At 36.8% G+C, this 14853-nt stretch overlaps 1 protein-coding gene across 1 annotated transcript in view; it reads left to right on the top strand.

Moving 5' to 3' along the window:
• XPR1 (xenotropic and polytropic retrovirus receptor 1) overlaps positions 1-14853 on the top strand; it is a 236200-nt gene that overhangs the window by 134313 nt on the left and 87034 nt on the right. Inside the window, exon 3 of the mRNA XM_032291238.1 lies at positions 8672-8773. Coding sequence (XP_032147129.1) covers positions 8672-8773 — 102 coding nt within the window. The remainder of the gene's footprint in view (positions 1-8671; positions 8774-14853) is intronic.

The raw sequence follows: 14853 nt of genomic DNA, 5'->3' as shown, positions 1-14853 counted from the left end.
TTTTTTAAAGTTGCATTTGTATGACATCTGGCATGCTTTCATTTATTCATTGGCCATTTATGTTTCTTTTTTCTGTGAATTGCTATAATTCACTTACTTTTCTTATGGAATTAAATATCTTTTTAATATTGACTTGTAAGACTTTTTAAAAATATATTTTGCATGCTAATCATTTATTTTAAATGTAGATATATCTTTCAGCTGTTTCTCTTTATTTTCACATATATATTATTGCACTTTAGGTTCTGGGGTATGTGTGCAGAACATGCAGGATTGTTGCATAGGTACATACGTGGCAATGTGGTTTGCTGCCTCCATCCCCGTCACTTATATCTGGCATTTCTCCCCATGTTATCCCTCCCCAACTCCCTACCCCCAACTGTCCCTTCCTTAGTCCCCCTCAACAGACCCCAGTGATACTCCCCTCCCTGTGTCCATCTGTTCTCATTGTTCAACACCTGCCTATGAGTGAGAACATGTGGTGTTTGATTTTCTGTTCTTGTGTCAGTTTGCTGAGAATGATGGTTTCCAGGTTCATCCATGTCCCTATAAAGGACATGAAGTCATTGTTTTTTAATGGCTGCATAATATTCCATGGTGTATATGTACCACATTTTCCTTGTCCAGTCTATCATCGATGGGCATTTGGGTTGGTTCCAGGTCTTTGCTATTGTAAACAGTGCCACAGTGAACATATGTGTGCATGTGTCTTTATAATAGAATGATTTATAATCCTTTGGATATATACCCAGTAATGGGATTGCTGGGTCAAATGGAATTTCCATTTCTAGGTCCTTGAAGAATCGCCACATTGTCTTCCACAATGGTTGAACTAATTTACACTCCCACCAACAGTGTAAAAGTGTTCCTGTTTCTTCACATCCTCTCAAGCATCTTTTGTCTCTAGATTTTTCAATGATTGCCATTCTAACTGGTGTGAGATGGTATCTCCATGTGGTTTTGATTTGCATTTCTCTAATAACCAGTGATGATGAGCATTTTTTCATATGTTTGTTGGCCTCATAAATGTCTTCTTTTGAAAAGCGTCTGTTCATATCCTTCACCTACTTTTGAAGGGTTTTCTTTTTTTCCTTGTATAAATCTGTTTTAGTTCTTTGTAGATTCTGGATATTAGCCCTTTGTCAGATGGGTAGATTACAAAAATTTTTTCCCATTCTGTTGGTTGCCAGTTCACTCTAATGATTGTTTCTTTTGCTGTGCAGAAGCTCTGGAGTTTAATTAGATCCCATTTGTCTATTTTGGCTTTTGTTGCCGTTGCTTTTTGTGTTTTAGCCATGAAGTCCTTACCTGTGCCTATGTCCTGAATGGTTTTGCCTAGGTTTTCTTCTAGAGTTTTTATGGTGTTAGGTCTTATGTTTAAGTCTTTAATCCATCTGGAATTAATTTTAGTGTAAGGTGTCAGAAAGGGATCCAGTTTCTGCTTTCTGCACATGGCTAGCCAGTTTTCCCAACACTGTTTATTAAACATGTAATCCTTTCCCCATTGCTTGTTATTGTCAGGTTTGTCAAAGATCAGATGGTTGTAGATGTATGGCATTGCCTCTGAGGCCTCTGTTCTATTCCATTGGTCTATATCTCTGTTTTGGTACCAGTACCATGCTGTTTTGATTACTGCAGCATTGTAGTATAGTTTGGGATCAGGTAGGGTGATGCCTCCAGTGTTGTTCTTTTTGCTTAGAATTGACTTGGCTATGTGGGCTCTCTTTTGGTTCCATATGAAGTTTAAGGTGGTTTTTTCCAGTTCTGTGAAGAGCATCATAGGTAGCTTGATGGGGATAGCATTGAATCTATAAATTACTTTGGGCAGTGTAGCTGTTTTCACAATATTGATTCTTCCTAACCATGAGCATGGAATGTTTTTCCATCTGTTTGTGTCCTCTCTTATTTCCTTGAGTGGTTTGTAGTTCTCCTTGAAGAGGTCCTTTACATCCTTTGTAAGTTGTATTCCTAGGTATTTTATCCTCTTTTTAGCAATTGTGAATAGGAGTTCATTCTTGATTTGGCTCTAAGTCTGTTATTGGTGTATAGGAATGCTTGTGATTTCTGCACATTGATTTTGTATCCTGAGACTTTGCTGAAGTTGCTTATCAGTTTCAGAAGATTTTGTGCTGAGATGATGGGGTCTTCTAAATATACAATCATGTGGTCTGCAAATAGAGACAATTTGACTTCCTCCTTTCCTAATTGAATACTCTTTATTTCTTTTTCTTGCCTGATTGCTCTGTCTAGAACTTCCAATACTATATTGAATAGGAGTGGTGAGAGAGGGCATCCTTGTCTCATGCCAGATTTCAAAGGGAGTGCTTCCAGTTTTTGCCCATGCATTATGATATTGGCTGTGGGTTAGTCATAAATAGCTTTTATTATTTTGAGATACATTCCATTGATCCCTGGTTTCTTGAGAGTTTTTAGCGTAAAGGGCTGTTGAATTTTGTTGAAGGCCTTGTCTGCATCTATTGAGATAATCGTGGTTTTTTCTGTTTATGTGATGAATTACATTTATAGACTTGTGTATTTTGAACCAGCCTTGCATCCCTGGGATGAAGCCTACTTGATCGTGATGGATAAGCTTTTTGATGTGCTGTTGCAATCAGTTTGCAAGTATTTTATTGAAGATTTTTGCACCAATGTTCATCATGGATATTGGCTTGAAGTTTTCTTTTCTTGTTGAGTCTCTGCCGGGTTTTGGTATCAGGATGATGTTGGTCTGATAAAATGATTTGGGAAGGATTCCCTCTTTTTGGATTGTTTGGAATAGTTTCAGAAGGAGTGGTACCAGCTTCTCTTTGTATGTGTGGTGGGATTCAGCTGTGAACCCATCTGGACCTGAGCTTTTTTTGGTTGGTAGGCTATTAATTGCTGCCTCAACTTCAGCTCTTGTTATTGGTCTCTTCAGGGTTTGGACTTCTTCCTGGTTTAGGCTTTGGAGGGTGTAAGTGTCCAGGAATGTATCCATTTCTTCCACATTTACTGGTTTGTGTGTATAGAGTTGTCTGTAGCAATCTCTGATGGTAGTTTGTATTTCTGTGGATTGGTGGTGATATCCCCTTTATTGTTTTTTATTTCGTCTGTTTGATTCTTCTTTCTTTTCTTTTTTATTATTCTGGCTAGCAGTCTGTCTATTTTGTTGATAATTTCAAAAAACCAGCTCCTGGATTTATTGATTTTTTGATGGGTTTTTTGTGTCTCTATCTCCTTCAGCTCTGCGCTGATCTTAGTTATTTATTGTCTTCTGCTAGCCTTTGAGTTTTTTGGATCTTGCTCTTCTAGCTCTTTCAATTTTGATGATAACGGTGTCGATTTTAGATCTTTCCTTGCTTCTCGTGGGCATTCATTGCTTTAAATTTTCCTCTAGACACTGCTTTAAGTGTGTCCCAGAGATTCTGGTACGTTGTGTCTTCATTCTCATTGGTTTCAAAGAACATCTTTATTTCTGCCTCCATTTCCTTGTTTATCCAGTCAACATTCAAGAGCCAGTTGTTCAGTTTCCATGAAGCTGTGCAGTTCTGAGTTAGTTTCTTAATCCTGAGTTCTAATTGGATTGCACTGTGGTCTAAGAGACTGTTTGTTATGATTTCTGTTCATTTGCATTTACCGAGGAATGATTTACTTCCAATTATGTGGTCAGTTTTAGAGTAGGTGTGATGTGGTGCTGAGAAGAATATAAATTCTGTGGATTTGGGGTGGACAGTTCTGTAAATGTCTGTTAGGTTTGCTGCTTGGTCCAGATCCTAGTTCAAGTCCTGCATATCCTTGTTAAACTTTCTGTCTCATTGATCTGTCTGATATTGACAATGGAGTGTTAAGGTCTCCCACTATTATTCTTGGGAGTCTAAGTCTCTTTGTAGGTCATTAAGAACTTGCTTTATGTATCTGGGTACTCTTATATTGGGTGTATATATATTTAGGATTGTTAGCTCTTTTTGTTGAATTGATCCTTTTGCTATTATGTAATGCTCTTCTTCGTCTCTTTTGATCTTTGTTGATTTGAAGTCTATTTTATCAGAGACTAGGATTGCAACTCCTGCTTTTTTGCATTCCATTTGCTTGGTAAATCTTCTTTCATCCCTCTATTTTGAGCCTATGTGTATCCTTGCACGTGAGTTGGGTTTCCTGGATACAGCACACTGATGGGTTTTACTTTTTATCCAATTTACCAGTCTGTGTCTTTTGATTGGGGCATTTAGCTGATATACATTGAAGGTTAATATTGTCATATGTGAATTTGATGCTAGCTGGTTGTTTTGCCCATTAGTTGATGCAGTTTCTTCATTGTGTCGATGCTCTTTACCATTTGGTACGTTTTTGGAGTGGCTGGTATTGGTTGTTCCTTTCTATGTTTAGTGCTTCTTTCAGGAGCTCCTGTAAGGCAGGCCTGATGGTGATGAAATCTCTGAGCAATTGCTTGTTCCTAAAGGCTTTTATTTCTCCTTTGCTTATGAAGCCTAGTTTGGCTGGATATGAAATTCTAGGTTGAAGGTTCTTTTCTTTAAGGATGTTGAATATTGGCCCCCACTCTTCTGGCTTGTAGGGTTTCTTCTGAGAGATCCGCTGTGAGTCTGATGGGCTTCCCTTTGTGGGTAACCGACCTTTCTCTCTGGTTGCCCTTAGCATTTTTTCCTTCATTTCAACCTTTGTGAATCTAATGATTATGTGCCTTGGAGTTCTCCTTCTTGAGAAATATCTCTGTGGTGTTCTCTATATTTCCTGGACTTGAATATTGGCCTGCCTTGCTAGGTTGGGGAAGTTCTCCTGGATAATATCCTGAAGAGTGTTTTCCAGCTTGGATTCATTCTGTCCGTAACATTCAGGTACACCTATCAAATGTAGATTAGGTCTTTTCACATAGTCCCATATTTCCTGGAAGCTTTGTTCATTTCTTTTCACTCTTTTTACTCATCTTGCCTTCTCGTTTTATTTCATTGAGTTCATCTTCGATCTCTGAGATCCTTTCTTCTGCTTGGTCGATTCAGCTATTGAAACTTGTGTATGCTTCTCAGAGTTCTCGTGTTGTGTTTTTCAGCTCCATGAGGTCGTTCATATTCTTCTCTAAGCTGTTTATTCTCGTTATCATTTTGTCAAACCTTTTTTCAATGTTCTTAGTTTCTTTGCATTGGGTTAGAACATGTTCTTTTAGCTCAGAGAAGTTTGTTATTACCCACCTCCTGAAGCCTGTTTCTGTCAATTCATCAGACTCATTCTCCATCCAGCCTTGTTCCCTTTCTGTTGATGAGTTGTGATCCCTTGCAGGAGGAGAGACATTTTGGTTTTGGATGTTTTCATCCTTTTTCTCTGGTTTCTTCCCATCTTTGTGGATTTATCTACCTGTGGTCTTTGCAGTTGGTAACTTTCAGTTGGGGTCTCTCAGTGGCTGTCCTTTTTGTTGATGATGAAGTTATTTCTCCTGTTTTTTAGTTTTCCTTCTAACAGTCATGCCCCTCTGGTGTAGGACTGCTGGAAGTCCTCTCCAGATCCTGCTTTCCTGGAGATCACCTGCAGTGGCCCCGGCGTTCTTGCTGGGAACTGCACTCTGGAGCTGTTCCAATTCAACCGTCTTGGATCGTCTCGCTGCTTCTCTTTTAACTTTGATTGTGGTGTCTTGTGTAATGGAAATTTTTTATTTTGTGAAAGTGTCCATGTGGAATTATTTAAATGTTTTATTTTTGTATAGTATTTTATATCATTTTTTTAACTCCATTTTGAGATTTTTCTAAATTGATGGCTGGTTGACCTAGCCCTATTCGTGTAGTTTATTCATTTGTTACTGAGATTTGAAGCCTCCTTTATCATAATCTAAACATACACGCACGTGCGCGCGCGCGCACACACACACGCAGATTTACTTCTGGACTCTCTATTCTGTTCTTTTTGCTGTGTTTTCCTCATTTATTTACTAAAAGAATATTTTATTTACAGTAGTTTACCAAGTCTTTTGAAATCTGATAATGCAAAAACACTGTCTTTTATTTTACTTCTTTTGAATACTTGCTGTTTTTATTTATATTTTTTCTCTTTCTCTTTGTTAGCTATTTTTTTTGTTTTGTTTTGTTTTGTTAGTGTTACTGTATAACCTTACTCTACCTTCTTCTGATTAGTGGCTATTTTATGTGTGAATTAGAAGCTAAACAAACGCAGTATTTTAGATGAAACAACCTCTCTCTCTCCATCTCTCTCTCTCTCTCTCTTTTTTTTGGGATGGAGTCTTGCTCTGTCACCCAGGCTGCAGTGCTGTGGTGGGATCTCAGCTCACTGCAACCTCCAACTCCTCCCAGATTCAAGCAATTTTCCTGCCTCAGCCAACGGAGTAGCTGGGACTATAGGCGTGAGCCACCACGCCCAACTAATTTTTGTATTTTTAATACAGACAGGGTTTCACCATATTGGTCAGGCTGGTTGCAAACTCCTGACCTCAGGTGATCCATCTGCCTTGGCCTCCCAAAGCTCTGGGATTACAGGTGTGAGCCATCACACTTGGCCAGATAAAACAATCTTTTAAGCAAGGAAATAAATTACAAATAGTGGATGTCGAATATACAACCTATGTGAACATTATTATATATTAAAAATTATTTTAAGAACAGAAGCTGTGTTTAAATCATTTTGCTAAACAATTCTATTTCTATCGCTTTATGCTAATAAAAGTTGTGTGTTAAGAGAAAAACACAGTAGATATGACCAAGCCCATGTTTTGCTTTTGGGTTTTCTTTCCTAACAATAGAGAATAAAATAAAGATAATTAGGTAATTAAGTAGAATAAGCTGTTACTCTTATTTTAAATCAGCTAGAGGTAGGTGCAATTATATGAGCTGCATCTGTTACCATGGAGCTTCCTTAACTCAAACTCAGCTTTAAAATTTGGGGGGGAAAAAAAAAGCTGTGACCTGCTTCATGCTTTGAAAAAATAAAAATATGATTTTCAGTGATCTTGGGTAGCTGTAGCCCTTATTGTACCTAGATTGCAGACTTTAAAGTGGCCATCCTGTTTTACTACAGAATCAATAGGACATCCTGCATTATCTTCTCAGGTCTAAAGCATATGGAATAGAGAAGTAGGTATGTATAAATTAAAATTTTGTGTAGCGTTATTCAAATAAAATGAATAGATTCAGCATACTTTTTAGAACTTTAAGCTTTTGTTTTTCTTTAAAGTATCTCGGGTACTACAAATTATGCCATGCAATACTATAAATTTGTTACGTATCTGTATATGTATAGCACATATTGCTTTTGGACCATTTTCCTTATTTTTAGACAGCTGGATTATTTTAAGAGTTTCTGGGACTGCACCAAGTTTTGGGAGACCTGGGGCTCAGAAAGGAACCTATACTTTTTCTATACATTTCAATCTTAGAGTAACCCAGAGATCCAGGAATAGGATAGTTCTATATTATTAATATTAGCATCTAGAAAGTCTAATTAGATCTCACTTGGGCAAAAAACATACCATTTTAGGCTTGGGGTTCCTGAAGTTACATATATCTCTACATATGGGATTCAGTAGGTTGATATGCTGTGTGACAGAACTCAACAAAGTAGATCCAGCCTGCAGAAACATATATTGATTGGCCAACACTGTGTTTTAAAAATATCTGGATTTATGGCTTCTCCTGAAAAATGGAAAGCTTTGGCATACTGGGCCCACATCACCACATGGCAGCAACTAGGCAGACATATGCTTTCCAGCTTGTCAGAATCCCAACCACTCCTTCTCCTGAAGGTGTCACTTGTCATTTCTCACCACATTTGCACAAACATCTACTTGCTCAACACATTTATGTTACCTTCCCAGCTCCTAAGGATTTGGAACTTCTAATTGACACTCTTCAGTGCACACTTCTTTCTCTGTATGTGATACAGCTAAAGTAAAAATAAATAGACCGCAATTTAGCATAGAACAAAATCAACTCGTTTTCCCGGAAACATATTATACATTCATGTCTTCATACCTTTGCTTTGCATTTTTTTCTTCCCTCAGATATTTATTCTCTTGCTGAATGAATTCTACTCAGCTCAGTGGAATTCACTGAATCTTACTTGATAAATTCTGTCTACAGTTTTTTTCCTCTTCTGAAGTCTTAGAACACTTATTTTCTCCATCATTATAAATTTATTATACTAGAGCTTTAGGAGAGTCTCCACTTAAGGCTTGTGTGTGGTCTTAGGAAGAGGGTGTTTTTTTGTTTTTGTTTTTTTTTGAGACAGGGTCTTGCTCTGTTGCCCAGGTTGTAGTGGAATGGCGTGATCTTGGCTCACTGCAGCTTCTACCTCCCAGGTTCAAGTGGTTCTCCTGCCTCAGCCTCCCGAGTAGCTGGGATTACATGCGTCTACCACCATGCCCAGCTAATTTTTGTGTTTTTAGCAGAGATGGGGCTTTGCCACGTTGGCCAGACTGGTCTCGAACTCCTGACTTCAAGTGATTTGCCCACCTCGGCCTCCTGAAGAGCTGGGATTATAGGCGTGAGCCACTGCACCCAGCCTGAAGAAGTCTCTGATTAGTCTTTTCTTAATATGGTTCACAATTCATTTTTTCAGAAACATACATATAAAGTTGTCATTTTAAAAACCCAAAAAGTTCCTTAGTTTTTGTTTCCTAAGTTTTCTCAATTGGCCTTTGGACATTAAATTTATATATTGTTTTCCTGTCTTTTAGTTACAGATGAGGACACAGTAAAGAGGTATTTTGCCAAGTTTGAAGAGAAATTTTTCCAAACCTGTGAAAAAGAACTTGCCAAAATCAACACATTTTATTCAGGTGAGTAAGAGACTTTTTTTTTTTTTTGCTGCCAAGGGAGGAGAAATTTTACCATATCATTATTTAAACTTCTGATCAACATTTTTAATTGAGTCTTGTTTTCCTTACTATACTGCACTTAAGATATATTCTCTTGATAAGAACACGTCTGCTTTCTCATTGTTTAAGAACACGTCTGTTTCTCATTGCTTTCTGTGATCATTGCCTAGAATCTCTCTTGCAGTCAAAAGGATATTGGGATTTCATTGAATAGAGGCAGTACCTTGGTAGAGCTTCACTGTGGCACAGTGCAAAGGTTAAAAGAGTCAGAAACTTGATTTTATCATTTTAGCCAGAGATGAATTACACAGTTCCAGCTTATCAATGATGACAGTTTTATACCTTTTCATTACCTAGAACACTCATACCTATTTCTCTAAAGCACTGACTTCCAGATTATGCCACTCAAATGTGAGAAGAAAATATTGGAACTTCGATGTATTTATGTCTGACTCTTTTGAATTTTGTTTTTTATGCATGTATGTTGTAATGTACATAATATACATTAGTAAAACAATGTCTTTATATGGAAAAATTCTGGAAACTATCTAGAGCACTACCTTAGACATCAAGAGTCCTATGAGACCTAGTTAATAATCAGATAGTTTGATGAGTACAGAATCAGCACAAGGTGAGTAAGATTCAGAAGGATGTTTGATCTAGACTCTGAAAATCTTACACATAGTCCCTGTTACACTGCCAAGCTTACAACCTAATAACTGGAATACCTATCCTGTTGAATGTATTCTATCTATTCCCAGAGCAGTAATTGATAAAAAAAAGTTTTAGTTTGTAATTTTATTTAATATCAAAAATACAAAATTACTCTATTTTTTCCTTTTCATATTTAATATGCAAATTACATGCTTGCTATTGAGAATATACTCATCTCTTGGGAAGGACTTTGGAAATACCATAATCTTATAACTAGCATAATCATAAAGCAGATATTAGTGTGGATTAGTCTAAAGATGAATAGTTTCATGACTTTACCAATTTGTTCTTCAGATGATTTTTTTTCTGGCTTTTCCATAACTTCTGGAAGCATCTTACTCATGTCCTTTGTCAGCAGCCCCTTCAGCTAGAGACTGATCATTCCTTTTATAGAGAATGCGAGACAGGAGATGGAAAAAAGTAAAAAGAGTCAGTGAGAAAAAGCTGTCAGGAGACGAGAGACGGAGTCCAGCATTCCCTTAGCTACCATTGTTCTTCCAAATCAGTGTATCTATGTATTTCTGTAAAATACCATTGTTCCTCCAAATCAGTATTTCTGTGTATTTCTATAAAAATGGATCTTCTTCTAAGCATCAGTATTGTGTAGAATATTCCATTTCTGCCACTCCTATTTGTTGGCATCTCTGACCTCTTTGTTGCTCACTGTGAACTTAGACTCCTGGCTCTCAGTCTAAATAAATCTCTATCTTAATTTTTCATATCATGCTGGATGGCTTTATTGTCCTTGTGGACAGTCATTTTCAGTTACACTGTACTTTAGCCACATACACGCATAGCCATACCCATCACCCAGAATTCCTCTCCTCTAAATACTGAAACCTAATATGAGTCTGTGACCGTGTGTCCCAGCCTTTTAGCTTTTTACTTCCCTACTCCTTTAACATCTGTTTTTCCATCTTACAGAACTCTAGTTTCTTGACTCTTCCATTTTATTTCAGTTTATCATACACCTCTTAGAATTATTTCCTACTTTTTTCCTTTTCGTCGTATTTTTTCCTTTTTGTGAAGAATGGTGTCTTGCTATGCTGCCCAGGAAGGTATTGAATTCCTGGGCTCAAGCTATCTTCTTGCCTCTATTTCCTAAGTGCTGGTATTATAGGTGTGGCCACCACACCCAGCCAGAATTATTTTCTTCTCTGTCAATTATTTAAACCATTTTGACCCCTGTGTTTTTAATCCCTTTACCTTCATTACCTTATGTTGCATCTACCTAATAAAACTCAACCAGTTTACCCTTTACCTTCTTTATGCCAACCCCACAGGGTGTGTAGGACAACAGCAGAAGAAATTGGAACAGAATAAATTCATTGTTGCATCCTTAACTATGTCCTCTAAGCTTCCTGTGGGTCCTAATCAGTATCCTTTTTCATGCTCCAAAGTGCTTTTGTAAACCTTATATAATTCTCCAGAATTCTCTTACCGCACCATCTTCCCCATCGTGGTCATTATACTCCCTGCTTTACAAACAAAAATAAAGGCCATCATCTGTTGATGTATATATAATACCATGCAGATATATGGTATTATATCTGTACTTCTCCCCCAAATGCCTAATAGACATTTTCATTGTTACTTTCCTCCAATCTTTGTAGAAGAGATATCCCTCTTTATTCCATGGCAGAGCTTTACAATTACTGACTAATTTTCAGCTCTTCAAGACCTTGCTCCAGTAATTATTTCCTCTAAGAATTATTAAATACATGTTTTTAACTTCCCTTTTTACTGATTCAGTCTCCTTAGCAAGTCATTCCCTTCAAACAAAAAATAAATGAGCAAGCAAATGTCTTAACTTTATATCCTCCCCCTCATCTTTCATTTGTAGCTGGGCTTTTTCCTTGGGCAGAGGGAACAGTTTATGCACAAGCAGGAGCCATGAAAGAACGTGGCATATATGCCTGTCTCTTTCACCAGGTTATGGGCACCTGGAAGGCAGAGACAAAATATAAATATTATTTAAAACCATGCAAGCAGGTAGATTTTCTGCGAGGGAGAAGGGGATTGCAATGTTCCCAAGGAGAAAGATGATTTCTATGATTAGGAGATTGAAGGATAAAGAGGAATCAGCAACATAGACAGAGAAGACCATATAGAAGGAGGAGGAGGAGTCTAAAAAAGGAGGGCATTTGCAATGAAAGAAATATTTAGACTGAGAAAGCATATTGGAAATTATTGAGGAAGAGTAAGGCTGTAAATTAGGAATATATAAAATCAAGTTTATTAGCTTTTTTCTTTTACTATGACATTTTTTTGAAAAAGAGGGGTCTCTAAGCTCAACTCTAAATAGATGATTTATATCACAAAGAATAGAAAATGCTTGTTTATGAAGAAAAATATCTACTCTTCATAGTACTTTTTTTTTTTTTGAGACAGGGTCTCTCTTTATTGTTCAGGATGGAGTGCATTGGCACAATCTCAGTTCACTGCAACCTCTGCCTCCCAGGTTCAAGTGATCCTCTTGCCTCAGCCTCCTGTGTAGCTAGGATTGAAAGTGCACACCACCACACCTGGCTAATTTTTTATTTTTATTTTGAGTAGACAAGGGGTTTCACCATGTTGGCCAGCCTGGTCTCGAACTCCTGACCTCAGGTGATCTACCCACCTCAGCCTCCCAAAGTGCTGGTATTACAGGCATGAGCCACTGCATCTGGCCTGTAGATGCTTTTTATATTTTGAGTTATAGTAAAAAGAAAAAAAAATCTACATTATGACCCAGCACACACATGCAGATACTTTTTTTCATATAGGTTTGTACACATCTATATGTGAGTGACTATATAATATATTTAAATAATTTAAAATGTTTTTATGAACAATACTTATCTTTAGTACTTGTAGTATATTATGTTTTGTATGTTTTTCCATTTCTGTTTGATTTTTAAAATGCTGATTATGATCCACTAAATTGGTTTTATGGCCCCATGTTGGGTTGCAACCCTCAGTTTGAAACATGATTTCTTTAAGTTATGTCACTTCTCAAAACTAATTTTAGGCTAGCTACTATTTAAAATTTTGGTGCTATGATTTGATGCCTTCCTGTTTTGTGTGTATATTGGCAAGGCCAGTGAGGCATGTCTCTTGATGTCCTCACAGGTACAAATTGATAGTCTCTAGACTGACTCTTGCCAGATCAGGAAATGATGGATAATATGAAGACACGATTGACAGAAACAGAATTTGGTACTGGCCCTCAACAGTATATTTTTCCCTCCTTATTTAGCCACCTTCTCCTCAGAAGATTGTAGACTGCAATTCTCAGACACTAGGGCACAAGAAAAACTCTAGAACAATATGGAGTGAGTTTAGCTTAATAACCTACCTCCACCTGCTTATATCTCACACATTAAATAGCTAAAAATGGTCCATTTTTAAGTGAAATATTTTTGACTGAAACCTTTAAATGCCCCAAAACAAATTGCCATATTTTATTTTGTCTGTTTCTAATCACATCAAAAAGGCCAATCAAAATATAGCATGAATGCTGCTAAAATTTGGAATTTTTTTCTTGCCAGTGCTACTTGCTTATAAAACAAGCAAATTGGTTCCCAACCCTCTAGGGTTCCACATCTTAGGATCAGAAGCTATTTTCAATATTCAGAAAACCTGATGTAAGTTATTTTGTTTGTCTTTATTGTTTATTATGTATCTTTGATTAAAAATTGACATTTATTTATATTTATAGATAAAATCTTTCAGTATTTGAAGATAACAGGAAGAGAAGGGAATTGTGAAAAGGAGGGGTCCTTCATGGTAGAAACATTGCTAATCCCTAACGTAGAGTTTCCTGGGTCTCTTCTGTCACTGAAAATAGTATCAATCCTGAAGGCTATATAATTGCAAACCCTTTTTGTGGTGACCAGTAATGTCTTTTTTTCAATGGACAGCTGATCCAACTGATCACTTCACTTTTTGCAAACCAGTTTGTCTTTTCTCTTCATTCAGAATATTTAGATTCTAAACAGTGTTTATGTGCCTAGTGTTAAAAAAAAAAAGTCAGAATACATGTGTTGCTTCTAATATTTCACAGGGCAGTCAAGCCCCTTTTATCGGCTGGAATTTTGAAAGAGCGAAGTGCTTTTTCTTTGTTTTTGAATAATTTTGTTTTTTTCCTGGCTGAATTTTTTGGCTTCAGTTACATTGGGAACTCACAGCAGTGTTACATGCTTTCTCTTTCTTTACTAAAAAAGAAGGAAAGGAGGGTGAGAGGGAAGAAGGAAGGTAATTGCACTGATGTTTTATTAGTAGGAAAATTATAATAGAAACAGACTTATTTCTTGGCTGTAAAATATTTTCTGGCTTCATATAAATGCAAGACCAATTGGATAATAGTTACTAAGAGCTATTCTTGTTATACAGTTATTCTTGTAATCCTGTTTTACAGTGTCTTGCTGTATGTTTATTTTTCTTCATTATTAATTTATATTGTTTTTATACAAAAATAATTTTTGGCACTGTATACTGTTATACCACTAAATGTGTGCCATGAAACATAAGAATCTTTTATACTGAAATAGTAAATTTTAATTTCACAAGTGATACATGTGTCTAGTATACATGTATCTAAACTATGACTTAATGGCTCATTTTGTTCTTTGCTCATGTATGTGTTAAAATGTCGATCCAAAATATATTTTTAATGAAAGTGGTCATAGGTTAGTATATTGTTTAAAATTCCTATGTTTTAACATATCTTCCTGCATCATGATTCTCTTGAGTTCATTACAGTAGAATCAGTTACTTACGAACTGTTTAAAGAAGTAGGGAGGGTAGTAGGGGAAGTGAAATTAAAGGAGCCACTTGGCCAGGTGTGGTGGCTCACACCTGTAATCCCAGCACTTTGGGAGGCCAAGGTGGGTGGATCACCTGAGGTCAGGAGTTTGAGACCAGCCTGGCCAACACGGCGAAAACCTATCTCTAGACATATTGTGTGTAATATTTTTTCAGACGGCTTCTAAGTTGTTGGGACATAAATACTTAAGTTGTTTAAACTTGACTACTTAATAAATAGAAGCATTAGGTATTTCTTTTGGCCTAGAAGCATCATGAAAACATTACTAAGATACAAAGTACACCATGAACTAAGAAAGAGCCAAGAAGGTCTACACCAAGAACCAAGAAGTTCTGTTTTTGAGCTTGAGGTTAAGACAGACACATTTGCAGTAGAAATGCTTAACGTGTCAAAAGGGCCCTGAGATTCATTTTTATTTTTATAAGTGTATTTGTAGATTTTCATTCATAGATCAAAGTATACATTTTTACACACACACACACACACACACACACACACACACACACACACACACACACAC

This window comes from Sapajus apella, unplaced genomic scaffold (assembly GCF_009761245.1).
Source record: "Sapajus apella isolate SASKATOON/1434 unplaced genomic scaffold, GSC_monkey_1.0 scaffold25, whole genome shotgun sequence".
NCBI lineage: Eukaryota > Metazoa > Chordata > Mammalia > Primates > Cebidae > Sapajus > Sapajus apella.
This window is presented reverse-complemented; position numbering and strand designations above follow the sequence as displayed.